At 48.4% G+C, this 27,740-nt stretch overlaps 1 protein-coding gene across 26 annotated transcripts in view; it reads left to right on the forward strand.

The window, feature by feature from the left end:
* The window catches only part of Tenm4 (teneurin transmembrane protein 4), a 739,850-nt gene that overhangs the window by 512,629 nt on the left and 199,481 nt on the right, over positions 1-27,740 (forward strand). For 19 of the 26 annotated variants that reach the window (NM_001310762.1, XM_006507806.4, XM_030242548.1 and 16 more), the window contains 3 exons: positions 10,898-11,153; positions 18,770-18,868; positions 20,054-20,289. In NM_001310762.1, the coding sequence (NP_001297691.1) occupies positions 10,898-11,153; positions 18,770-18,868; positions 20,054-20,289 (591 nt within the window). The remainder of the gene's footprint in view (positions 1-10,897; positions 11,154-18,769; positions 18,869-20,053; positions 20,290-27,740) is intronic. The other 7 variants (XM_030242547.1, XM_030242546.1, XM_030242552.1 and 4 more) reach the window with 1 other exon arrangement.

The following is a 27,740-nucleotide window of genomic DNA, read 5'->3' on the forward strand; positions in this document are numbered from 1 at the left end:
CTTTCAAAGTGCGCCCACAATGACCCACTTCTACTGAGGTCACTGTCCCAAAGATCTCACCTCCTTCAACAGCTGAGCCTCCCTCACAACAGCTGAGCCTCCCTCACAGTAAGGCTACAGGAGAACAGTTCACATTCAACCCTAACCATATGCACAGAGCAAAGGAAGCAGCCAGATTAAATGCTTCCATCTTTCTCTTCTTCTCAAAACCAAAAGAAAACATACAGAACGGCATTCAGGTGTGAGTCTAGGTTGAGGAACACGCCTCAAGTCCACGTGGGGCCCTGACTTCTCAGGATGCCAGGCCTGGATAGCCACGCTGTCTCCTCAGCGGCTGTCTTGGTGTTGGTTGCAAATGTTGACAAGAGGCATTTTTCTAGGCCACCTTGGGCGGCATAAATTAGGCAGAGCTCTGATCACTGTGGCGATGAATATAACTGTTTGATTAAGGTGCTGTGCCGGCTGCGTTATTTGTTTCGCAAACCTCAGCTGAGCTGATTGGATTTCTTTCTCTTCCGATTTTTAACATAAGTAGATTTTGAAATTGGAGAAATAAAATATTCCACAGCCAAAAGGAAAGAATCCTCTTGGGGAATGAGCCCAGGTGCACACTTTCTGAATCAAAATCGGGTTAGCAGAATCAGTGACCTTGCTGATTCGGGGAAACAGGGACTCAAAAAAGACCTGTGATGTGGCCAGTCTGGAGAGAGAGAGAGAGAGAGAGAGAGAGAGAGAGAGAGAGAGAGAGCTGCTGGATACAGAGTCATGGTACTCACATGCCCTGAGACCCTACTCTGGGTCCTCATTCCTTTTTAGCCAATCTGTCACCTTGGATGCCGTGGCTATCAAAGGGCAAAGACCTGGCATCACTTCCCGGAGCTGTGTGTACCAGAGCGCAGCACTGAAGAGACCACTCTCAAATACAAGTGAAAACAATGCCATTTACAGGGTCCCCTCCCACCTGCCAGGGGAAGGGAACAGGAACGGTAAGTGTGGGAGGAGTATCCTTGCCCTCGCCAGGACAGGCAGGTGAAACTAAAGGCGTGTGCAGTCCTGCCTGTGCACTGAGTAGCAATGGAGCAAGAGCACACTTCTCCCGTGTGTGCCTCAGTCTCTCCCTCTGGAATGTAATGATAAATATAGTTAAAACTGGCGGGCAGATGTGATGGGTCATGCACTCATTTTCCTAGCTTTCTGTGAACGCTGCCCCCTGGGACTTAGTATTTCCATGTTTCACATCAGGAAGATGCCACAAGATGAGCTCGGTCACTTGTGTGGGTTCACAGCTATTTCTGTCCTGGGCCAGCCTCCTAACACACAGCTCTGTGTTCCTCCTGCTGCCTTAAAGGCACTGGATACCAATGGTGCTTGACAGTGCCCTACCTTTTGATACTTTGAGGCCGTTATTGGTATTAGTGATACATTTCTGTGACCTGGGGGCAGAATTGTACACTTTGCAGAAGGCTACAAGAGGACAAGAATGTTTCCTGTTTCCGGTATGACTGGCCTTCTGGACACTAATACCTGCCCACAATATCCTGAACAAGTATCAGAAAGCAAGCCCACACATGATGTGTAGTGAATCATAAAAAGTACCTCTCTGGCCTGGGTAACTAGCTGAATGCTTTTGGCCTTTTCTCCCAGGTATGTTGGGTCCTAAAGGAGAAAGGTGTCTACCACGTGAGCAGGATGCCACCAGACTTGATTGGGTTGGATGGTTGGGCCTCAAGGTTTCGCATCTAGCTGTGTAAAGACTGGGGTGGTTCCTGGGTCGGCCTCTGAACCCAGGCTTGAAGAGTCTCTGTCTATGGGCTTTGACAACTGGTTAAACTACAGAACCATGCAGGGCTCCAGGTTCCCAGTCTTTAAAGCAAAAATAATGTCTGTTTCTTGGTGGTGTTCTTGTTAGGACTGTTCCTTTGGGGGAGGCCCACGGCATCACGGGCTTCAGCACTGGAGTGCTGATGGCAACTGTCAGGAGGTAGGAGGGTTTTTGGTACTCCAGGCAGTGTGATCCTCTCTTTACACTTGACCCGATATTCTCCAAACTGCACAGGGGACACAGCTGGTAACTGAGGTGGCTGTAAACACTTTATGTTTTCACAAGCAGCTGGAGACAGTATGAAAAAGAAATAAAGACATGGTTCTCAGAGCTCCTGCAGGCAACAGCCTGTGTTGTAGAAACAGACCTTAGTGCTGAAGGTCAGGGCAGTTTATCAGGTCATGTTTCCGAATTCTCTTCACCCAGAGAGCACCCTCAAGAGGAAAATTCACATCTGTCATGTTCCCTTCTCTCCCTCCCCTTTACTTCCATCAGTAAATTCTGAAGAAATGGCTTTATCTGTGATAAACTCTGGCACACCCAAGCGATAGCAACAGGCTGGTTAAAAGGATGTGAGATCCTAGGGCAGGCTCGTGCGGTACATGAGCACCATGGTTAGGGCTGAACAGCCTTGGGTTCAAACCTCCTCCCCCCTCCTACATACTGGGCACTTCAAAAACCTTTTGTGGGCCTCCTTCCTCCCATTAAACTGTGTGCTCATGTGCTCTGAGAATATGTCAATGACTTAGAGAATTATGGTGGCTTGAAGAACCTGAAGGAAGAGCCTCTACCTCAAACTAGGGAGAGGGCATCACAGAGGGCTTCCTGGAGTAGACAGCTTCTAATTAGAGTCAGCCTGGTGATGAAGGGAATATGGCCATCCAATCAGAATAGCATTTGCAAAGCTGTAACTGACACAGCTTTGTGAGGCATCTAAGATGGTCTTGCCCTTGCCATCTTTCATGGAGAGGGTGGAGAGTGTGGGTACTATCCTGCAGTGATGGAGCTCAGGCTGCAGGGTGAGGGCTTCTATCCAGGGGTCAGTGGAGTCACCCACAGACTTGAAAGCAGGTAATCGCATGACCCAGTTTGCTGGTTTTTTTTTAAACAAACAGATTTATTCATTTATTTATTTTATGTAAGTACATTGTAGCTGTCTTCAGACACTCCAGAAGAGGGAGTCAGATCACCTTACGGATGGTTGTGAGCCACCATGTGGTTGCTGGGATTTGAACTCCGGACCTTCAGAAGAGCAGCCGGGTGCTCTTACCCACTGAGCCATCTCGCCAGCCCCGTTTGCTGGTTCTTAAGCTGGACTGCTGTTGACTTCAACTTCCTGGACTGGTCCTGACTTATCTGTCAAATGCTCCACGGAGACAATCCACTCCTCTATTGAGGGAAGCAGGGCTGCTCATCCTGACATCTTCTTTCTAGGACATTCTGTGAGAGGAGCAAGGGGAAGCCTCTAGGAATCAGACTATCAAAGCCTGGCAGAGTCTAACTACCTCTGTTGAATGGAGCAATCGCATTTTCCTCATAGACAAATTAAGGCCCGTCCAAAGTCATGAATGAGTTAGTCGCTTAAAAGGGAAGTTCTTCAGTCTAGAGCTCCGCTACAGGGGCTGTAATTGGGCATTTAACTTCCTGGCAGGTAGACTTGGTGGACATAAGCCACGGGGCTTGGAAAGCTAGTCCTAAGCTCTTGGCAGGCTCCTACACACACACACACACACACACACACACACACACACACACACACACTTTCTTAAAACCCTCTCATTTTCAGGCTGATAGGAGGGATCCCCCTTCTGTCCCCATGGGACCCTCCCAATCTCAGGAAGCCAGGGAACCAGTAAATAGCCCGGGGGGGGGGGTCACCCTCCAATGTCTGAGATGACCCCTCTTCTGTGAACTTCCACTAGCCACGCCACGCCTATCAACCCCGGCTGACAGTTGCTTGTGCTCATTTGTAGTGCTTTTATGCACTCTATGGAATATGTATCTGTTCCAAGACATCATACTCCTGCTGAACACACACACACACACACACACACACACACGCAATCACTCCTGTCTTACCATATCAACTATGGCCCTTTGTTGATTTAGGCCTTGACCTGACTGTTTATGGGTCAGACCATTTTTGAAAAGGCTATGGAGGTGAGAGTGACAGGAAGGAAAGCTCACTTGACAGCCACAAAGTTCTCCCAGAACAAATTCCGCCCTGAGGTAGACATAGATTTAAAGGAATGCATACACCCAGAAATGATGCCCCCCCGCCCACCGTCCCCGTCCCCGCCACCACCAATGCTTCTGGCTTTAGCTGGCCTTTTTCAACAAGTCTATTACAACTTTACAGCAGAAAGCCTGTCTAACCCACCTCTGTCCCCAGCATCAGTACTTAGGTCCTGAGGGAAGCTTGCAGGAGACGTGGAAGCAGGAAGAAGGGAAGGAGGGAGCAGGCTATGTTTCTCTTTTATTTATTTATTTATTTATTTATTTATTTATTTATTTTTTTTGGTATCCAGCCATACAGTACATCCCACACACAGCATGCTGGGAGTATCTTTTGCAACCAGATGCCAATGAGCAAACATCTCAGGTTCAGTCTTGCATCCTAGAATTAGAGACGTCTCCCTCTACTTCCTTTTTTTTATCAGTCCAAGAAATTGGTACATTAGGTGCCTTACTCAAGGTCACAGAGCCATTTAGCTGCTGACAGGGACAAAAGTCATGTATAGGTGGGTATTTACTGAACGATAGTTACCCCATTCAGATGGGAGTCTACCAACCTAGCCACACTTAGAAAACATGGGTTGTGACGACCTTAGCTTAGCTTGTCAATTACTAGCACTCTGGGGGTAGAGAACATTGCTAATTGTGTGTCTCTTTATCTGATGGTCTTGGGACACTGCTTGCTTAGAGAGAGCAGGGTCTTCCACCCTACCCCATCCTGAGTCCTGATCCAGCAGGGTATCCATTGCTGGACAGGAACTGCAGGTCCATTTAATGGCCTGAGGCTTTTACTTCGTTATTATTACTACCATTGACTTTAAAAATATGGAAGTCAGAGTGATTCCTCTGAACACCAGTAAAACCACCACCAGACTCCAGATTTTTCTTTTTGTGACCACTCACTAGAATTCTGCTCCAGGCATTCAGGTCCCCACACCATCTTGGCTGTTTTGAGCCACAGGCTTTGCTCACAGCAGCCGCTGGCCTGAATATCCTGTGCCTCCCTGTTGACCACATTGGGCAGAAGCACCCAATTCCAGCCCTTGTTCTTCCTCGAAGTTTCCTAGACAACTGCATCTGCATGCTTGGTAACCTGGAGAAACGTGGGGACCACGACGTGAGTGCACTGCACTGGACTGAGCAGAGGCATCTTCCCTCAGTCAGCTTTCCTCTGTGTCAAGCATTCTAGTGACCTCACAGTGAGCCAAACCTATTGAAAGTCAGCTCAGGGGCAGGACATTCTCAGGCATGCAGTCAGAGACAGAGAATGATCTGCAACCAAGAGTGGAACAAACAGGAAAATCATACAGTAGCTGTCTACCCGACTTCTGCCACTGTGGGGCATGCTTCTGGGACAAACCATACGCATTTGCCAGCTTCCCTGGCTGTGTCCTGCCAGCACAGCTACCAGGACTCTGGGAAACACCCCTTCCTCATTTCTAGCCCCCTAAGAGGGAAGCACTGTGCCATACAGTGGGGCTTTGACATGTACTGCCCTGCTGTTCTAACCTGTAATGCACCCATTGTCATAGTCTGGGTGTTTCCTCTGCCTCACATAAATGAGAGAGCGAAGCAACCATCTTGCAACCTGAAGGCTCTGTGTTCCTCCCAGCATGAAAAGTTCTGCAGGGGCTACCCCACCCCCAGGTCCTTCCCTCTCCCTATGTTCAACTAGTGTGTCAGACAAAATACCATTGAGAATTCCTGTACACTGGCCATTAAGGGACGCCAGTGAAAGTGAACAACAGACATTGCATACAGGGAGAAAGTGAATGAACAGAAAACATACCCAAGAGCGGCCCTTCACCCTCTGCTCACACCACGGCTTGCTTTTAGATTGGAATCCATTCTAGATAGAAACGTGATACTAATGATAGCTCTCTCTAACTGTAGCACGGGACTTTGCAGTTTGCCAGCTACTACCGTGTACCTCTGACAGGTGACAAAGTTAAAACTCAAGTCAAATAAATTGTCCGTGACACCACAGCTTAAAGGAGGCCGACCTGAGATCAGAAGCGGGGCTGTCAGATGCCGCCGTGAACTGTGGTGACAAAGAACTCTCTGGTCTGTCTAAATTGGTCTTGCAGGCCAAGGTTCATTAGCTAAGCACCCGGCGCCTCTGCATCACCATCCCACGAGTCAGTGGTGGTCGATGGCATTTTAATGGAAGCCAAATAATTCTTTCTGTTGGCATGCTCGGGCAACTAGAGTTTTTGTGTTTTATGATAATTAAATACCATCATCTTTCAGAGACGGCGATCTTCAGGGCCCAATTAATGACTGCAGTGCACAGTAGGGTCATCATTAACTCTGAAGCAAAGAGAGCTTTGGGCACCTGTCTGTGGTTTGGCAAGAGTTGGCACGTTTGGAGCACCTGACCTGGCACTCTTTCTTGAAGCTATCTTTGATGTCTTTAGGTCTCTGTGCTTGGGTCTCACGACTGAGCCAAAGCTATGAAAGTTTATGCTTTTTTTGTTTTTTTCTCATGAGAGTGGCCTACTCCACTGCAAACCATTTCCTAGGAAGGCACCCTGCCATTGCTCTGGGGCACGCTTGTGCCTCTACTTCCCACCCACTTCCACATCCTCCACCAGCCTCCAAGCTTCCGCCAGTGTTAACGTGGCCATAGCTCCAGCTCCTACCTTCCCAGGGACAACCCTGTTTTCTAGTCTTTCACATCCAGGCAGCCAGCACCTGGGCCTGCTTCACTATCCATGCCCCACCCCCAACCTCTACCATCCACACTGTTGATTCAGAGTGCATCTAGCACCATGCTCTCTGAGGCCTCTGACACCATGCACACTCCTAATTCTCAGCCTGGAGTGACCACTGTGACACAGGCCATGTGTCACCTCTCATGCTTTCTTTCTGAACCCCAAGAGCTAAAGACCTCAAACTGCCACTCTCTATGCCTCTGGGTGCTCCGGGGGCTGGAGTACAAAGTGATAAGGATGATAGCCATCAACACTTGTCGGGTCCTCCCTGTATAGCAGACATTGTTGGGTGCACTTAGCCTGTCCTGATCCACTTGATGGACACAAGGGAAGGATTTCACACTCCAGGTTTGATGCCAGTCTGCCCAAGTTCAAATTCTGGCTCTGTCGATTAATAGTTTTCTAAGTGTGAGCAAGTGCTTTCTGTGAGGACTAACAATAGTCTCTTCTTTTCGGAGCTGTTACAGGATTTCCGAAGTAAAGCACTTAGTGTCTGTCACTTAGTAAGCCCTCAATCTGTGTGAACTAGTATGTATGATAACCTCACGCACAGTTCATGTCCCTAGGTGCTGTCTAACTAGATGGACCATCTCCAATTTGACCATGTCTGTGACCATGTTCTCTACCTTTAGTTGGCGTCTCTATCACATACACATTTTCTAAGTGAGTGAGCAGCTGAAGGCTTGAAGAAGTAGCAACCTGCCCTGATGTCACATCACCTGTCAGAGGCCAAAGCTGTTCTGTGACACTCCTGGGCTGCGCCCTGTGCTCTTTCAACCAGCCACCACCTGAAACTGACACATCAGGGATGGGGTGTATCTTTATATGAGGGCCGATCGGTCCCTGAACCAAGCAGAGGGCTCCCCCAGGGCCTCCCGTGAGCCCAGGAGAGAGAGATTGGTATCGGTCCTCACTTGCTCTGAGAGGCTCGTCTAAGGCATCAAGGACCCTTTCCCTTTCAAACCCTGAAGTCTTAGGTACATAGCTCGGAGGGTCCAGGCCAGGCATTCTGGTCACTTTTCTGATCTGTGTTGAACTCCAGGCGCTTTTCTGGCTTCTGGGAGCCAGAAGATTGGTCCCAGTGAAATCCATCAGCCACAGGGAAAGGGCGCTGCCTGCTGCCTGCTGCCCTTCTGTGCAGTATTTCCCTATTCTTCCTTTGCATTTCTTTTTTTTTCTTTTTTCTTTTTTCTTTTTTTAGAACTTCTGTGTAAAATGCTGAAGTCATCTCCATGGTGACATTTAGTGCTATTTATGGTTTATTCATTCATGTGCCTTTATCATTATTGTGGACTAGCAGCTATGGTTTGCAGGAATGGGATGTAGAGCCATGACAGGGCACTTGTCTTGCACAGATGAGGCCCTGGGTTTAGTCCCCAGGGCAGGAAAGAAAATAGCATATAGTTGAAATGCTGTATGCCAGGCACTGTGCTGAGCACCTCACATGCGGCATCTCATTTGAATCTCAAAACACCCTTATATGGTAGGTATTTTCTCTAGAAAGAAATCTCCAGAAAACTGCAACTCTGAAGGTCAGTGACTTGATGGATATCATAGAGGTTTTAAAAAAATGCTACATTAAATTTTTTACATTTATTTATGGGTGTGTGTATATGTGTGAATGCATGTGTGTATGTGTGTATGTACATGTATATGTGTGTGTGTATGTATATATATATATATATATATATATATGTGCATGCGCCTGTCTGTGCGTGTGTGTGTGTGAAAGCATGCATGAAAAGAGCAGTCAGGAAACACCTTGCCAGACCCACAGTCACAGCTTGTAAGTGGAAGAAACAAAACTTGACCTCAGAGCTGTGGGACACCAAGGCCCAGTACCTTTCTGTCATCCATGGCTCTGTTCAGCACTCACAGGAACCTCTCTATGCCTTCTGAGAGTCAGCAGAGACACCAGTGTTCAAGGTTTCTGCACATATAAAATAAGAGAAGATACTGGAGAACCCTGACAACTGTGTGTGCGTGCGTGTGTTTATGGCAGAGGCAGGGAGATCCCTTTGAGTTTAAAGTCCATCTGGTTTACATAGTTCAGTGGTCCTCAGTCTTCCTAATGCTGCAACCCTGTAACACAGTTCTTCATGTTGTGGTGACCCCCAACCATATAATTACTTAGTTGCTACTTCATAACTGGAATTTTGTTACTGTGATGAATCATAATGTAGACGTCTGATATGCAGGATATCTGATACACCACCCCAGTGAAAGGGTCATTTGACCCCCAAAGGGGTTATGACCCCGCAGGTTGAGAACCTCGGACATAGTTTTGAGAGCTACGTAGGAGTCCTGTCTCAAATGGAAAGTGCTGCTGGAGGAGCGCTGGGCACAGCAAATGGCCCCCAGCCACGTTTACTTTCTCCATCAAAGGCTGCTTGTTCACTGAGAGAGGCGTGGATACTCGACCTGCCCAGGTCAGATTGACTTCCATGGTCTCACCTCTCCCCTCAAGGGACAACTGTGCTAACTCTCTTCTGACCGAGGACTTCAGCATCTTCAGGGCACAGTGGGCTTCATCCACACTCGATGGTCTCTGGGGACCCTCCTTTCCTGCACTGATGTTTCAGTCCCTTGAACCACCTCCACCATTCCTGACCTTTGGGGGTCGCGTGGCTGGAGAAGGTATTGTAGTGGAGCTGATGAGAGAAGAGGCTGGGAGGCAGGAGTACCTCAGAGCCCAACCCAGACTTTGCACTACAGGTAGCATCTTGGAATGTGTCCCCTTTGGATAGATTATCAATCATGTCCTTCTCCCTTCTACTTCTAACCTACTCCCCCAGTTTCCCACCACATTTACTTTGTATCTCGTTACCATAAAAGGTCAAGACTGATATATCTTCCATTAATATATTTTGGTCCTGTCGACTGCCAATTTGGTATCATTGTAGTACTATAATCTCAGGAACAAATGCCCTTCCTATTTCACAGATATGAAAACTGAGGCTCAAAGAGGTTCAGTGACTTGTCCAGGGTTGTATGTTTACTAAATGGTAGAATCCTAGACTGGATTCTAACTTCCTGACTTCTTCCCAATCATACAGCCTTGTGAGAGTAGCTTAGGTGAAGGGGAAATATTCACTCCCAGGCCTGCCATCATTACAGCGAAGTTTGCTTTATTTCTTTGCAAAGAGAATCTGCTTTACCACATTCCCATAGGAACTCACATTATCCACTCCAAGACCAGCTTTTTGGTTTGGTTTGGTTTGGTTTGGTTTGGTTTGGTTTGGTTTGGTTTGGTTTGGTTTTAACACATGTTGCTCTGGGTAACTGAAAGGACTAAATAAAATATTTATCTCAGTCTTCTCATCTGTATGGGGCACAGAACATCATTTGGCACACAGTGTGTGCTCAGTAAGTGTACTGGTGGGTTTTATGCACCCAGACACAGCATGGCTCACTGTGCTCAAAAGCCCTCCTCATAGCCCTCCTTGCCCCAAGGCAGGCTGCTCTCCACCGTCATGGGGCACGTGCTTCGTACAGACAGAGCTCTGCCCTAGCCCTGTGTTTTTAGGTTTGTCAGACTCTCAGCTAACTGTTCATTGCACTTATTTATCTTGTTAATTTCCTTTACTATGCACCATTTATAGGACCAGTGATTCTCACACTGAACCATGCATCCCTCACCCAGGGGCTCTGTAAAGTCAGATTCCTGGGTCCCTACCCCAGGGTTCTTGTGGCTCAGGGTGCCAGACCTTCCATCTCAAACACACTCACTCTCAAGTGAGGAAGCCACTGGTGAGAGACTGGGCTCTAAAGACCCAAACCCTAAACATGTGACAGATCAAAGGTGAAGTTGTTGGTCGGAATAATGTTGCTGATATTGACAACTGGAGTCTTACGTGCTCAAGCCTGCTCTCCCTCTCAAAAAATTCTTTCCTATTACTCTCCTAAAGTCTATGTTCAGTGGGGTGGGAGTTTTTATTTTGTTTATTGGCCCAGCACATGCAGAGAACAGGAGTTCGGAGCTATCTGTGAACCTCTGATTTGATTGAATGAATTACTATGTGATTTGCTAGTACTGGACACACTCATTCTCTCCCCTGTAGTCTGTTTGTCCCCCAGGGGCCTCACCCAGCCAGTAGCCCACTGACCATGACTGCTTGTTTCCTAGATCATCCCAGCAGCCTGCAGAACCACCCTCGGCTCCGGACGCCTCCTCCACCACTGCCCCACGCCCATACCCCCAACCAGCACCACGCGGCCTCCATCAACTCCTTGAACAGGGGCAACTTCACCCCAAGGAGCAACCCCAGCCCAGCACCCACAGACCACTCACTCTCTGGGGAGCCCCCAGCAGGCAGCGCCCAGGAGCCAACCCATGCCCAGGACAACTGGCTACTCAACAGTAACATCCCACTGGAAACCAGGTGGGTCCCAGTGGACTGAGGCTGGGTGGGCATGGGTGGGCTAGGTGGGCAGAGGGCAGACCAGCTGGACACTATGGTCCATTGGTGACCAGACCAGCAGGGAACATGTCTCTACCACATATCTGTTCATTGAAGCTGGTATGAAGTACCTGGCCTCTGGCTGCTATTCTCCAATGGTAGAAGGAGAGAGCTCTGGGAGGCTAGGATTTTAGAACCCACCAGGGCTGAGGTTCAGTGCTAGCCTGCTGCTTACTAAAGGTATGTGTTGTTCCAATTGATAGACTCACAAACATCACCTGCCTTGTCTAGGCAATGGCAATGAAGCTAGCTGGGTAAGGCTTCTTCTATAAAAGCAGGCAAGAGGTGTGCAAAGGAGTGGAACAAGGTAGGCACTCAGTTCCGCTTTGGCTGGGTCCTCAACAGCCAGCAGTGCACAATTTCACTGCCCTGTACCTAGCATAAGACCAACTGGACTTATATAGCTATTTTCAGCCACATGAGACCTGTAATTTTAACTTTAACCCACCATCTTCATCCTCCGGCTTTTCTACCCATTACATTGCAATATAATGTCTTAGGGGCTCCAGGAATTCACGGTAGTACTCATTATCATTAAATACTCACCGGTTACCTACTATGCGCTACAATATCTGAGAGAACAGTTGCTTGCGAAAGATTGTCATGGCAGAGGAAGCTGAGGGACATGCTATGCTTTCATTACTGTGAGGTCCCCAGTGACACAACGCTTGCCACAGCATGGGTGGGAGCTTATAATATGAACACACAAGTATAAAAAGTAAAGATGGGACAAATAGGTGACTCACTATGCTTAACTGAGACTTGGGTGGGGAAACGGCACAGCTTCCCAATGGCTCCAGAGCCATGTGACTGAGATAAAGAGAGTCAGAAGTCCTGAGGATACAGAGGGGAAGATGAGGAAGCCCAATAGAGCAGTTCTACTTGACAGGTTATCCCCAAATATTGTCCTGCCCATACCCAGGAGAAGCTCGTAAGTAACACACACACACACACACACACACACACACACACACACACACACTCACACACACACACACACTTCCCTCAATATTAAGCAGAGTCCATGCTGGAATCTAAGCAAATGTGCAGATACCATAGCAGCTGGTAGGATGACCAAGAGGGATTGCATTTCATCCTGGTAGAAAAAGCAAGTCTATCAGAAGGATGGAGAGAGCAGGCTTCTGTAGACCTGCTCATTTCTTATACCTCTTGTACCTCTGCCAATCCCCAAGATTAACTGAGTCCTTCAGGGAGGAGCCTGGACCTTCTTGTGCCCCCTAGAGCTGGAGTAAGCCCTACATGAGCATCTGTAGTTCTTGTGTGTGGAGCCATGTGCCGAAGGTCCCCCAACCTCTGATCCACTTCTTTGACTGGCTGTAGCATCATGCGCTTAATTGATTTCATAGGGACTGTCTGATTAATAACCCATCAGGCTCCTGTCAGATGCAGGGGAAGCCTGAACAGAAGGCTGTCAGACCTCTGCTCTGCCTCAGCTCTTCACAGGCCTAGTCCGGGAGCCTGGAGCCTTTTTCCCCCTCTTCAAACTGAATTTGGGAAATAGCCTATGTAACCTCAGGAATGAGGGCTACCCAGCAATCTCCAGGCCAACCCTACTGTGGTTCCCCAAATGAGACACAATGCCTTCTGATGAGGCAGAGCAACCTCAGAACGTCACTTGACCTGCCTGAGCCTCTTTGCTTTATTTGTAAAATGAGGGCTGGAGAGTTTGAATAGGAAGTCTTCTCTGTTGTTGGGTGCCTTGATCTCAGATGTATATAAGACAAAGCCCACTGCTATGCAAGAAGCTTCTAGAGGGAGGCAGACCTCTGAAGGGAAGGTGGGCACTAATGATGATGCTTGAGAGGAGCAAACAGAAAAGGTATCATTTTATGTGCTTGAGAGCATCCATAGCCATGCCAGGCACTCTTGGAGACCTCCCTGGGAGCTTCCGAATGTTATCCAGACTAGTTCCCACATACAGCCTCTTAATCCCCCTCCCAACTCTCCCACAAATAGTTATGTTTGAGGTCCCCAAGACTACTCCAGGTTTGGCAAAAAGGGCTCATGACAGTCTGTCGTGAGTATGGCTCTGAGTTCACTGTGGTGACAAAACGTGTGGCAAATTGGTAAAGAAAAGGTGTGTAGGGTGAAGTCAGGGGCTTCAAACCAGGCCCAAGTTTCCAGAGGCTTCACCTCATAGTATCACCCAGAAGAGACACACCCTGATCCCTCAGTGAAAGCTGCCAGGCCGGAGGCACAGCCTCTGACTAGAACATACTTAAGTCACATCCTCTTGGAAGGAAAACATACATGCATCATTGAGTTAAATATGTAGTTTGTACACAGTGGAGCAATCACCTGTTATCGGTTCACACGGGAAACCCTCCTGAAGTCCATGTTCCCAGATGCCAGCTGGGGGGCAGTCTTAGCTACAGCCTTTCACAGTAGTCTGCACCCTAACTCTTTCCTGCATAAGTACTCTCGTTAGAACACACACACCACTCATGCACACTCACATACACACATACTCATACACACATTCACACACATACCACACACCACACACATACATTCACACATACCACACACACACACACACACACACACACACACACAAGTACACGCACCACTTTCCATTGATAGAGGAAGGACAGGGAGGATCTGAATCATAAAACACTAAGTTACTTGCCTTAGATCCCACAGCCAGCATGGGAAGGCTAGAACATTGAGCTATCTGACCTCAATTCCCCCACCCCTCACCCCCCACCCACATGACTTAAAGTTGTCTTCTTGGGCCAGATGTGGTGGGACAAGCACTCAGAAGCCTAAGGCGGAAGGATGGTGAGTGTGAGGCACATAGTGAGACCCTGTCTCAAGAATAAGTAACAAGTGAAGTGACTTCCCAAGGCATCCATTGGCAGGCGTTGCCAGCAGAGAAAATACTCAGCTCAAGAGAAGCGAGACACAGGCACAGAGCCAGAAAGGAGGAGGAGCGGAGGAAGATGGTAAATAGCTGGGTGAAGTTAGGAGGACAGAGATCTCCTGAGAATGACAGATAGAAGTGAGCAGCAGAGGGGCTCAGGACATTGAAAAGGGGTCCCACCCTTCCTGTGGTCATTAGGTCAGAATCCCAGAAGTTGGTCAATAGCTGTTCACAGCTTTTAAGTAGTGGCATTATGAGGTTGGCCTTTCAGAGGATCGCTGTGGTCTGGAAGATCTAGGTCATGGTTGTTGTTGTGGTTGTGGTGGTGGTGGTGATGGTGGTGGTGGTGGTGGTGGTGGTGGTGGTTGTTGTTGTCTCCTTTCCCCATCCCTGTCTCTGAGCACCAGGTGCATCTCTGACTCCTTGTGAGCTTGGCTGAGTCACTGACACCTGCACACTGTGAGATGTCAGCTGCACACTTAGGGTATGATTCCCGCTGTCCTACACTACTGGGAGATGGCAATCAGATGTGACGGTGGCTATCCCAGGGCTTTGTGGACTGAAACACAATCCAGCACACTGGCTTATGTAAGCAGACTGGCTGTTGGGTGGGACCATCCTAAAGACCTATTTCTCTTAAAGGTCTGGGGACTTCCCTTCCCAAAACCACACATTTTTCCCTCTCAAGGTAAACTCCTCCTGCTCTGGATGATACCAGTAGCCCTGGAAGCTCCTGCTTCAGGATGCTCAGGGACTCATCTGTGTGTAAAGGGGACCAAATCCCTCCCCAATCCTAGAATAACACAGCCCTTGCCAGCCAAACCCAGTGCAGCTAGGGCCAAAGTCAAGGACACCGGCTTTGAACCCCATTCCTGTCTTTTCCTTTCCATGTGACCCTGAGAAGTCTCACCAAGCCTCAGGTTCTAGGTCTGTAAACTGAGGTAAAAGTACTACCCACACACAAGAAGATCATGCCTAATCATAAGTCAAACCTCCATACCTGAGCTGTCAGCATACGTGGGCAGGGAGCCACGCAGGACTATGACCCCAAGTGGGCACAAGAGCTTGTGTTTCCATGAAAAAACTCCAGGAACCTTTTATTTCTCATAGGAGTTAGACATCTAAAGTATTGGTGGGGGTAGGACATTTAGGGGTTTCTTGAGCTGGGAGTTAGGACACCTGTGACTCAGTCTCTGCTCTGCCACCACACTGACTTGTATGGATTTAGGCTCAGGATACATGTCTCCATGGTCTCTGCTCTGCCACCGCACTGACTTGCATGGGTTTAAGATCAGGGCACATGTCTCCATGGTCTACATGATGAATGCCCAGGTTGGCATGCTATCAGAAGCACTTCCAGGAGATCCATCACTGTGTAGCTTGAGAAATCCTTCATCCTGCTCCACTGCCTGCCTGTCCTCTTGTCCTCTGGCTCTGGGCTTTTAAGGGACAGTTGTCAGTTCTCTCCCCATTTAAACATGTTTCTATTCTATTTTAAATTGTAAAAGTTAAAACAGGGCTGGACGTTAAGAGACGGCTCAGTCAGTCACTTACTTTCCAATTGTGAAGACATGGATGTGATCCCCAGAACCCGAATAAAAATTCGGGATGTGATAGCACTCACTATAATCCCACTATGAGACATGAATCCCTGGGGCTTACTGGCCAGCCAGCCTAGCCTAATTAGCCAGTGAGAGATCCTGTCTTAAAGAAAGAAAAAGATGAATGATTCCCAAGGTTATCCTCCAACCTTCATGTGCACTAGCGCACATTAACATCACATGTGAACATGCACACATGAACATGCATAGACACAGATTTAAAGTAAAAATATTTTTATCTAGGCACTTGAAATATCCTATCATTAACATTTTGATCTTATTTTTTGGCCCTTTAAACACACACACACACACACACACACACACACACACACACACATACACACACACACACTTATTTGTTTATTTTTGTTGAGGTGCAGGCTAGACTCTTGAATATAGGCTGCTGTCAAACTCCCAAGGGTTCCCAGAAACAGGCTGTGCAGGAAGGCAGCAGAACTCTGCTCAGGTCCTCTGAGCCAACTCTGTGGGGTCTCTGCATGGTGGGTGATGTAGGATGAAGAGAGACCAAAAAATCCTTCTTAAAACAAGAGACTAAAGGAGATAATAAAGGAGATAATAATACCCTCCACCGGCTGCTGTCTCTAGGCACTGACTGTGTGTCTGCCATATGCCAGGCAGGCCCCTCCTGCATGCCCTGAACCCAGCAACACAAAGGTCAGATCTGTTTAGTGAGTGCATGCATGTACTGGGCAATCCTCTCCTCTGGGCACATAGCAACAAGCTGGACATAAAGGACACCTGCCTTGCAGAATTGGAATTATAAGAGGAAGAAACATATTGTGCAGACAGTGTTCTCCAACATCACTCTGTGAATGTGTGTGTGTGGTGTGTGTGTGTATGGTGTGTGGTGTGTGTGTGTGTGTGTGTGTGTGTGTGTGGTGTGTGGTGTGTGTGTGTGTGTGTGTGTGTGTGTGTGTGTGTGTGTGTATGTGTGTGTACTAAACCAATGCAAAAGGGTCAGTGAAGAGTGGCTGGGGATAAAGAAGGGGAGCTGTGGATCTGTAAGAAGTCATAGCTCTGGAGGGAGGTATGATCCAAGGGAATATTTACAGAACAATTCAGGCTTAGCTTGTTTGAGAGGAGCAAGGAAGCCAAGTGTGTCTGTAGCCAGAAGTATGACTTCGGAGGAGCAATCCAAACCAGGGCTCATACGATCTGTGGGACTGGTCAGGCCTGGGGAGGGTTAGGGGCAGAGAGAGGATCTGTATATTTCACGTGTGATCACCCTTGGATAGATTCTCAGAGTGATGCAGATGGGGCCTAAATTCCGAATCCGCCTTGTCTCTCAGGCCTCCCATCAGCAGCGCCACCTGCCTAGAGTAATGAAGTTTTCAACCCCTGCACACCTCCCAGGCACTGTAGGAGCCTCATGGCAGAAAATCCTGGTAGTGGTGGGCTCAGGTTGTGCTTTGTGACCCTCCACAGAGCACAGCGCACTAGCGCCTCATTATCAATGTCCCAGCTACAAACCAGTGTCACTTCGCTTGCCGCTGTCACTGGGATGTTGGGATCTCCAGATGGTGCTTTCTCTTAGGTTGAGGAGGTGACAGGCAAAAGTCAGGCTATGTAGAGTTCTGGAGCAGAAGCTCTGAGCTCTGGGCACTAACCAATCCCGCGCCAGGACAAACTCTGCCACCTGTTCACCATGTGATATGACCTCAGAAAAGCTGCTCCTCTGTTGCAAGGGGAGATGACAGAGCTCTGGCCTGATAAGCATGGGGGTGAGGGGTAAATGTGAGTCACTCACAGAGCTCTAGAAGAGCAGACCGTGAGTGATGGCTACAGGATAGGGTGACTGTTGCATTTAGCATCATCCCAACTGACCCCACGGCAACCATACTGTTATCATGCCCAGTGTATAGGAAGGATGAGTAAGGGAAGTTAAGATCTGTACCCAAAGTCACACACCAGGAAGGTGGCATAAAAACAAAAACAAAAACAAAAAACAAAAAAAAAACCCAAACCTTACACCTGAATATTTTGTGTTAAGGCATGGTAAGAGGCACAAGGGCTCCTTGGCAGTACTGGAACCTGGAGCTGGCTTGCTGCCATTTCTCCTCCCTCTAGTATGTCTTATCGTGAGGCCGCAACAGTCCTGAAACTAGCTGGAGGGGGGAATCCAGGGCACTCGAGGGTGAATGGCATCACCTAGCAGGTACAGGTGAGGCCCATAAGGGCAAGGGTGGCTGTCTTCATTCTGGGGTATAGTCAGGTGAATGCATAAGTACTGTAATGCCACCACAGACACCTTCCCTGTCTTCAGGGAACTGTCTTCCTTACTGATCAGTCACTGCCCTGGTCTCACACACAGCTGAGGGATGGTGAGACCCTAACCAGGGTCCACATCAACAGGGACTTAGGAAAACTACAGCTTCTGGGCCCCATCCCAGTCCCTGGGGCTCTGCTGGGCCCCATCTCAGTACACCAACTAACTGAGTCCCTGGGGCTCTGCTGGGTCTGGGCAGTTTGCAACTCTCCAGAATGCAGGGCCACAAGAGCTCTTGGTCTTCAGAGAAGCCAAGTGGATTTCCCAGATGTTGCGTTAATAAGTATGGAATGAGTCAGGTAGAGGGGAGCATTGGGCTTTGGATCCAGAGATCAAGTGCAAATCCTTGCTTCCAGCCTTGCTTCTGGTGCCCTTGGCGAGTCCCAAGAGAACATCCACATCCCAGTATCATCCTCTACTGTACTGGGATCACCCTGGCCTCCTTGCATAGCATCTGTTTTGAAAATAGATATAATGTGCCCAGCCCACTACTGGGGCACCTGCCGGTCCTGCTCAGTGAGAACTGTAGGTGGATGTCCACAGCTTCCAGCCACGCGGGTTTGTATGGAGAGTGCTCCCTCCGAATGCTCTGTGCCAGGTGGATCCCTCGCACATGCGGCTTTGCACACTGACCTGCTGCCTGGAACCTTTGTCCCTGCTGGTCTCATGCACAGCTGCACCCAACAGCCACTCTCATTTGTTTCTCTACTGTCCCCTCCATGGATGCATGACTCATTGCTTCATTCATGTCTCCATGTGTGCGTAGAAACCTAGGCAAGCAGCCATTCCTAGGGACATTGCAGGACAACCTCATTGAGATGGACATTCTCAGCGCCTCCCGCCATGATGGGGCTTACAGTGACGGGTAGGTGGCACCCCTCCCCGTGCTCCTCTGTGTGTGTGCTCTCCCTGTCGCTCCTGCACTTGCATGCAGACCCCTGAGACCTTTCCCTGGGAACGCCTCGGGGAAGTGATGCCATGTTGCATGCACATCCCCAAGTCCATGTTCAACTTGCAAGTGTGTCCTTGAGATATCCCATCCCCCACCCCAGCATATTAACAGCAGTCTCGTTAATATGCAGCTCTCGGCATCTCATCGGCTGCCTTCGCCATCCTGGAAACCATCTCACAAAACAATTTTTTTTTTCTTTAACACAGCACAGGCCCATGTCTTATGTGGCCTTGAGTGTGTACGCTGTGGTCTGAATGTCTTCTACCCCAGGGGCGGTGGGTTTGTCCTAAGATTGCAGGGCTGTGTGGGATAAGTCATGCAGTCCACCCAAGCTTTGCACGAGTCCCCCCAAGGCCATGGTTCAGGCCACACTGGGCAGGATCTTTCAACACCTCCTTTGGCCACAACCATGCGCTTTGACCGTACTCTGCTGTTTTCAAGACTGCAGCTGGGCTACAGGATGGGCTTGATAGCCTGTCCTCCACACAGCTATCACATGGGCTCTGCCTACAGCAGCCAGGCCCCTAAGGCTGTGAGGGCATTCATACTAGCCATCCATTCATGGGCAGAACTTAGTAGTGAGCTCTTGGCTTCTACCCCAGTAAAATCCATTTAAAAAGAAGGGCTTCCAATGCCTTATCAACGTTCACTGGAATGCAGGTATTAGAGTAATAGGAAAAAAAAAGTCCCAGTGGCCTCCAGGAGACTTTCAGGACTTTAGACATCCTCCTAAGCTACTATAATGGCTTTAGAAAACAGAGTTTATATCACAAGACCCAGCCCCTACCCCCAGCTCCACTGTTCCCAGGAAAAGGACTTCAGGGCAACCTCTGTTGAGTGGGCAGTGTCTTCGGCCTCGGGTGGGTATTCTTGTGGGTAGCACCGAGTGCTCTGTGGGAACGTGTCTTCTTGTGCCCCATTTGTGCTCTGGTCTGTGACTCTTCCTGACCCTGTCACCTGCCCTGTGGTGATTCTCTTCTTTTCTCTCTCTCTCCAGGCTCCTCTGCATGCTCCTTCTGCGCCTCTATCCTGCAGGTTGGCCTGGGAGCCTGGTTAGCTGGCAGACCCTGACACCTTCCCACCTCTCTCCATCCACAGGCACTTCCTCTTCAAGCCCGGAGGCACCTCCCCGCTCTTCTGCACCACATCCCCAGGGTACCCCCTAACGTCTAGCACCGTGTACTCGCCCCCACCCCGGCCCCTGCCCCGCAGCACCTTCTCCCGACCAGCCTTTAACCTCAAGAAGCCTTCCAAGTACTGCAACTGGAAGTGTGCAGCGCTGAGCGCCATCCTCATCTCAGCTACGCTCGTCATCCTGCTCGCATACTTTGTGGGTAAGCATTTCCTCCTCCCCCACAGCTCCCCATGGCTCCCATTTGGCCAGGGGCCACCAATCGAAGCAGCTAGGGCCGCCAAAGGCCCTGTACCAGCACCACAGTCATAGTGCATAGGCTGTATCAAGATGCCTTGCACTGGTCTGGCCTGTGTCCACACCATAACGGCAGCTCTTCCAGGCTCTCCGCTCTCTCCTCTGAGGCTGAACCGGCAAGGAATATTAGGATCTGCCTTGCATGTGTTGGTTCTCTAGAACTGAGGCACAAGGCAATGAGGACTCTGAGATAGTGGTCTGGGACATGAGTGTCCTAGATCAGAGCCGCTAAGATGAAATAACAACTTAGGAGGACTGGGCGGTAGGTCGGCCTCTCCTGTTGTTCCATGTGACAAGGGTGAGAGACAGGGAGGTAGAGAATTCTATGGGAAAAAAGAAACGACCAGGAAAGCTCCAGGTGAGTGTTAGGCAGGGTGGTTATAGAAACTGCCAGAAACTTCCATGATTATGAAACCACATCTGAAGCTAAGGAAATCCTGCATGAGAACCAGCAGGTCCCAGTGAGTGGAGAGCTGGCTGAGGGAGAAGCAAAGGCCCGGAGCCACACTGCCTGGGAATTTTCTACCTAACCCCAGGGTACCTAAGAAAGACCTCAGTCCTGTGACTTCTAGTCCTGGCCAGCACGTTGGATTCTATTTGGCATTCTTTGGACACATTTCTAGCAAAATCTGGTTTCCCACTTCTGATTCCCCTTTTTTGGTCTTCTCCTGGGACAGAGACTAATCTAAGGAGCTGTGAACTCAGTGAGGATTCTCTGACCTCTGGGATAATAAGCCTCTTAAAAAAATAAGGCACCTAAAGTGGGTTTGTTTTAGCTCTTGGTGAGCTGACGGTAGGTCATGGAAGCCTGAGAAAGCCATGAATCTAGGTTAAGGAGTTCAGAGAGAGTTCTGGAATCAAATAGGATTGTTTTCAGTATAAGCTAGTAAGTGAAAATAGAGCTGACTAGCAGAGGCCAAAGAAAGGCAGAATACTTCCCTCTGCCAAGAAGAACCCTCTAGCAAGCTATCACCAGAGAGGCAAAGGGAGCCTGTCTTGAGAGGCATTACCGTGCTATCATGAGTGATTAACAGAACCTGTGCCATGACTTCTTTGGGCAATGGAAATATGTTTTGGACACGGATGGGGTTCAGGGGATGATGTGAACTGTAAGGTCTCTCATGATCACCTTGGAGCAAACAGAAAGGACACCTTACTGTATGGACAATCGAAGAACCATTGAAGAGCTACATATCAATATTTGTAGGCCACAGCTAGGTTGTAAGCCACAGTGATGCCAGAGCTATTAGAAAGTGGTTACAAAGAACTGCTCAGGAAAATCTGATGGCTTCAACTTAACTAAATGACAGTATGGGCGTGGCAAGAAAGGAGGTGGATGTAAGATAACGTTAGGAGAATTTATGACTCCAATTAGAGGAAGTCAGTCCACTAGTAGCATGCCCTGGCTAAGAGTAAATGCATGCTTCTGATAAGCAGAAGGCTGGACTATAGCAACCACACCTAGAAAGATACCAAAGAGGCAAGCCTAGGCATTCTGCTCGTCATGTAGATAGACCTAGCAAGAGCTTGGGAAGAACCTCAGTACCAGACAGCCCTAAACTTTACTCTCAGCTCTCCCACACGGCAACTGGTGACCCCCTGACAGCTCCCTGATGATTTCCCTCAAGGGTGCCTACGAGGCTGGAGTTAAGCACGGCAGGTGAATGCACTGTAGGTATGGGGACCAGCCATCCTTTTCTTCAAGGGCTGGACATGGCAACCCTGGTACCTGGTCTCTTCCAGCTGATGAGGGCTGGAATGGGCATGTGTGCTGGGCCATCTTGCTTGGCCATAATTACAGACTGTGATGACTAACTTGTAAGGAACTATCAATTATTAAAAATCAAATTAATTGTTTCAGCCAAGCACAAATATCCTTAACAAAGACTCTTTTCCAGCAGACCAACTGATCTAATCAACAGGCAAAAAAGGCACAGATATTTAATTAGAATTTTGATGAAAAATTGTGTTTAATTTCAAGTATAATCAATTATTAATTACAGTAATGAATGAGTCTGACTGGGTTTACTAATTAACTCATTTAAAAATTATGAATAACCTTTTCATTTGTAATTATTTTCTACAGCCTATCAAATTCCAGATAAGAATTGCATCACCTTGCCAGCAGAGGGGGAGACAGATGCAAAGGGCAGGAAGACATGTTGCTTCTGCTAATACCTGCTCAGGGCAGCCATATCTGGGTGGTGATTCTGACAGATCTATTTGACATTCAGCCTCTGAGGTGGGAACTGTGCTGAGAAACGAGCAGCCAGTGACCTTTACGTTTCAGACATATTTACTGGTATTTTCATGGGAAAATAGAGGAATTGGAGTTAAGACTCCATGGAGACTTGCCTTTGGGCCATCTGCTCCTACTTTCCTCAGAAAGCCTTATATGGCTAAGGTAGACTCTCCACGCCCCAGGGAGGACCTTGTCAGGGTCATGTGACGTCTTCAAAGAGGGAAGTGGAGCTCTCTTGCTGTTTACTTCAGACAGGTAACCATGCAGAGACAGGCAGCCACGCGGATGTGCTCACCCTACTTGACCCCTCTTGTTACTGTTTTCAGATCCTCACTGGTCTCCATTTGGTTACCTTACCTTTCCTTTTCTAGAGAAGTCTGCTTGCAGAGCAACATGGAGACGCAAGCAGCTGATGCTGTGTAGACGATGCTTTATTCTCATAGCACCATGATCATTCTTAGAACATTTTGAGTAGAACAAATATACAACATGCAGTGTAGAAAAATGTCAGTGCCCACTGTCTGTCATTCCCAACATCACTTGCTGTTAGTGCCGAGTCTTCCTCGTGCCCCCTTTTGCCCTAAACACCTCACTTGTATTTTTCCATCAAAATCTCCTAACTCCAGTGGGTTAGGACCCCATTTGCAGATGAAGACCCTGTCTGGGGCCCACAAAGCTTAAGTGACTCACTCACTGTCCCATGATGTCACATTAGGGATGTGAGTCACCCAACCACAGGTATTCTGACACTTTTGAAAATATACTTTGACTCTTTCCAGCTCAGTCTTTCCCCTCATGCTGTAGCTTTCCAATCTCGATATTCTGTTGTATCGGAAAACCAAAACCAAAACCAAAACAAAACACCAAACTTTAAATGTGGTCCTGGCATTGGGCCAAACCCAGTGCTGCTTCTCTCTGAACCTTCATAATGATTCTATGGAATCAGTGTTGTTTTTTTGTTCATGGAGAATCTAAAGCTCATGACAACTTTCCAGGATCCCACTGGTAGTAAATGACCTAGCCACCATTCATCCAAGACTTGGGATCTCTAAGAGCATGTGTGCCTCTAGGTGTGGTGCTGCAGGTCCTAGGCTTGAATGGATCGTTCTGAGCTGATGGATGCCTCCTTCAGGTCCCACCTGTGATCTTTATTCACAGGGTAAGCGTGGCTCTGGTTCTTAGCCTCTTGGAAACCTAGCTTCCCATCTCTGTATTGTTCTTATAGTGGGCACGGATGCCATGATTAGCCCATCTCACAGAAGAGGTAACCATGAGTGACAAATGGCCCTCAAGAGCCTGGCTTCTGAAATTAGACCTGTAGCTTTAAGACCTCAGCTCCTCACCTACAAGCTTTGCCTCTTTAGTTTCTATGTTTGTAAAATGAAGGCCCAAGTGGTTGTATCACAGAGTTGTCATAAAATTCAAGGAAGAAAGTTTATACAGGGTACCTAACCTGCCCTATGCGCACACACACACACACACACACACACACACACACACACACACACACTTGCACTCACTCATGCATACATGCTCATACACGCACACCTATCACAGAGTGGACACCCAGTGGAAGTTGCAGATTGTTAATACTTCTGTTGTGACCCCAAGGCAGAGAGTATCTACATCTTTATCTTTTGAGAGAAAACCTGGTCCAATCCTGTCTTGCTGCAGCCTGCCAGCTTCCCAGCCTGCATTAGTCACTAGAGCAGCCGAGAAAGCAAACAGGGCGTATGTCAGAGCACATTTGTAGGGATGTCTAGTTTTTCCAGGAGAGCAGCCACAAAAGGGAACAGTCATCTAAAATGCCCCCACCCCGTGTCTTTTCTCCAAGTAGGACAAAAGTTAATTTTGCTTCACTGACAGTTAGCTGTATCCACACGAAGCTGACAGCTTCTTTCACTTCTGAACACGGTGTAAAAGGCAGTAGATGAGCTGCAGATTGCAATCTTGAGGATGCTTCAAGCACCTATCTGGCCAGAGAGCCTGGGAAAGAGGGATGGAGAAAGGCTTTCCATTTAAATAAAAGCCCCAGAGCACCCTAGGTTCTTCTGGCTCTTCTATACCAAGTCTAAGCCCACCCTAAAGGGTGGGGTGAGTTCACTGTAATGTCTCTATGCAAGCATGGTGCTCCTCTGGTAGTATAAGCCACTGAGGCTTGTTTCTACCTCTGCATACTAGAGCGAGTAATAGAGTTGCCGCAGCTAGGCTAAGAAGCACAATGGTCAAGGAGACATTGCTTGCTGGTGGCCTTGGAAGAATGCCATTACAGCTCCTTGAACGTCAATTATCTCAGCCTGAGGTTTGATGGATAGAGATGATCCCATTCAGCTCTTTCCCGTGAACAATCCCTTGCCTAGAGGAATTGTACCAGAAAATCCAGAGCCTGTGGTGTCACAAACATGAGCTGTAGCCACCTCTGGGAGGGACAGTCCTACAACCTCAGAAGCCGTGATGGATCTTTTGGTTAATTAGGTCATGTTTTCACCTCTCCCAGAAACTGAGTGAGTTGCAAAAACTAAACAAACCCTGGCTCAAAGTAACAATAGTTTAGTTTGTAAGTGAGAATGTTGCCAAGCTTAATCGCTGTTCTTCAAGAGGCCGTTTGAGCCATTTGAGAGAGCTTTGCTTGGTGGAACATTATTGCGGTTCTGGGTCTGGCAGAGCCTGAGTCACGCAGTTTTGGGCGCCATCTGGAAAGTGTTGGTAGAGCTGCACTTGGGTGATGAGAGTCGTTTGCAGAGAATGTGGCTCCTAAAGATCTGACACCTTACTATTTGTTAGTTACTCTTCTCATCGATATGGCAGAATACCTGACGATAGCAATTGAGGAAGGAAAGGTTGATCCAGGCTCATAATTTAAGAAGGGATACAGTTCATCATGGCACAGAAGGCATAACGACAAAAACATGGGGCAGATGGTTACATCTTCGACATAATCAGAAAGCAGACAGTGAGCAGCAGGAAGTGGGATCAGGCTATGTACCCTCAAGCCCCACCCCCAATGACCCACTTCCTTTAGCAAGGGTCCAACTCTTAAAGGTCCGTAGCCTCTCAAGACAGTGCCACCAGCTGGGGATCAAGTGTTCAAAATAGTTTTGGGAGACATTCCTCATTCAGACTGTGAACTGCCCTTCAGTGAAGCAGCCATGCCACAGGAAGGGACAGTAGACATCTCATCCTAAGAGCTGCAGTACACATTTTCCATGGCCAAGTATCTTGTCCAGAGCCCAGCACAAGGTAGCTGTGCTCACAATGGCTTTATTGAAATTAAGGGCCTTACACAACGCTTAAGTCTGCTATGGGTAGCCTACATAGAAAGGTATAGGCCAAAGCATGGTAACAGAAATGTTCATTTCACCTCCTGGGATTCGGGTACAAATAAGATGGACACGAGAAGACTAGGAAAAGCATTAGGCTTGGAAGCTAGGGTAATCATAGCTCCTCCTCTATTCCTTATCCACATCTGGCAGCCTCCGGTCTCAGGTGTCATTTGTTTCATGAGCACAGGCCTGCTACACTTGGGGCCTGGGTGTTATTAGTGAGCAGCTAGGCTCATTTTTTTTCTCCTTCCTCTTCAAACTCACATCAAGCCTTTTGGACAGAAGCCATAGGTTTAACTTTATAGCCCAAAGAGTGCGGGGCAGGGAGGGGAGGCCTCCAGAGAGCCTGCTCTCTCACAAGGAGGAAGAAGTGATGAAGATACGGGGTCCTACACTGAAGCCTTTCTCTCTAGGATTGATGCTTCACACCCTTCTGTGGGAGTTGCAAACAGCAAGACATCTATGGGTTAGACTCTCTTCAACTGACCTCAGACAAATATCTTCCAGCTCCCCAAAGGAAAGCTTAGAGACTGTCAAGTCAAAAACGCTGTTTTAGACAGCAAGCACTCACTCTGTGTAGTTCCAGAGGACAGAGTCAGGCATGGGGCGTAAAAAATGGTAGGAGCAGCTTAGGAGATGGTCCACTGGGTATAAGCATGGGGATTGGAATTTGGATCCCCAACATCCACAGAAAAAATCCTGGCGTAGTTGCACACTTGCCTGTAGCCCTAGTGCTGTGGGGAGGAGGAGCCAGAGGGATCTCTGAGACTTGCTGGCCATCAGCCTACCTCCATGGTTGGTTAGAGACTCAGTCTCAAAGAAGGAAGGTGGGCAGAAGTAGAACATGACTCTGGCATCTGGACTAGGAGGAGGGGGAAGTGCCCAGACCCTGTAGGCCCACAGTCTTGTCTGTATCATCCCTCCACAGAGACTAGCCCTGCCGTCCAGACAAGACCTTGCCTTCATTAAGCTCTCACTTTCCTACTTGTAAGGCAGGAATAAAAATGAACAAACAAGAAACTGGCTGAAATCATGACTCACACAACATGTTTCAGCTCAGCATGAAAGAAAGTCTTGCAGCCTGCAGAGCTGCCCCACAATAGAACAGTTTGGGGGGTGATCTTCCTGGCAGTAAAATTACCAAGCAGTAGGTTGTTCTGCTTGCTTGCTTATCTGTGTGTTTGATTGTTCATTTGTTCTTAATTGGAGAATAATGTAATAAAGAAGCTAGATGCAAAAGCAAGTGCTTTGAGTCACAGAGCAGCACGGCTCTGAACTAATGTCACTGGGTCTTGATATTTCCCCAAGCATGGGTGATTATCAGAGACTGGAGGCCAGGCTGCTGCTTAGGAAGCGTGGTCTTCAGCAGCAGGATGGTGGTGGTCAGGAGGCAGGGGGATTTATGTCTTAATCTCACTTTCTCTCATCCCTCCTGTCTCTTGTTGATGGAACACAAGCAGCAGACAGAGCCCCAGGGAGCCACATAGAGGAACCTCATAGGACATAGAGCAGGTGGAAGAGAATTCCAGGGTGGATGGACAGAATCAGCCTCCCATGTTTTAGGATTCTCTCCCACAGCGATGCACAAGGGCTGCGACTACTAACCTCAGGTCCTAACACTAGCACAGAGATACCACTGTCACCCAGAAACGTCTCCCTCATCCTCACACCCACTCAGACTCAACGCCCTTGCTTCTTAAATCAGTTGTTGCAATATGATGAGCACCTAGAACACTTTGCCACCTTGTGAGCTCTGACAGGCAGGAGACCTGTCACCACCAATGTGAGCCA

This window comes from Mus musculus, chromosome 7 (genome assembly GCF_000001635.26).
Source record: "Mus musculus strain C57BL/6J chromosome 7, GRCm38.p6 C57BL/6J".
In the NCBI taxonomy this organism is placed as follows: Eukaryota; Metazoa; Chordata; class Mammalia; order Rodentia; family Muridae; genus Mus; species Mus musculus.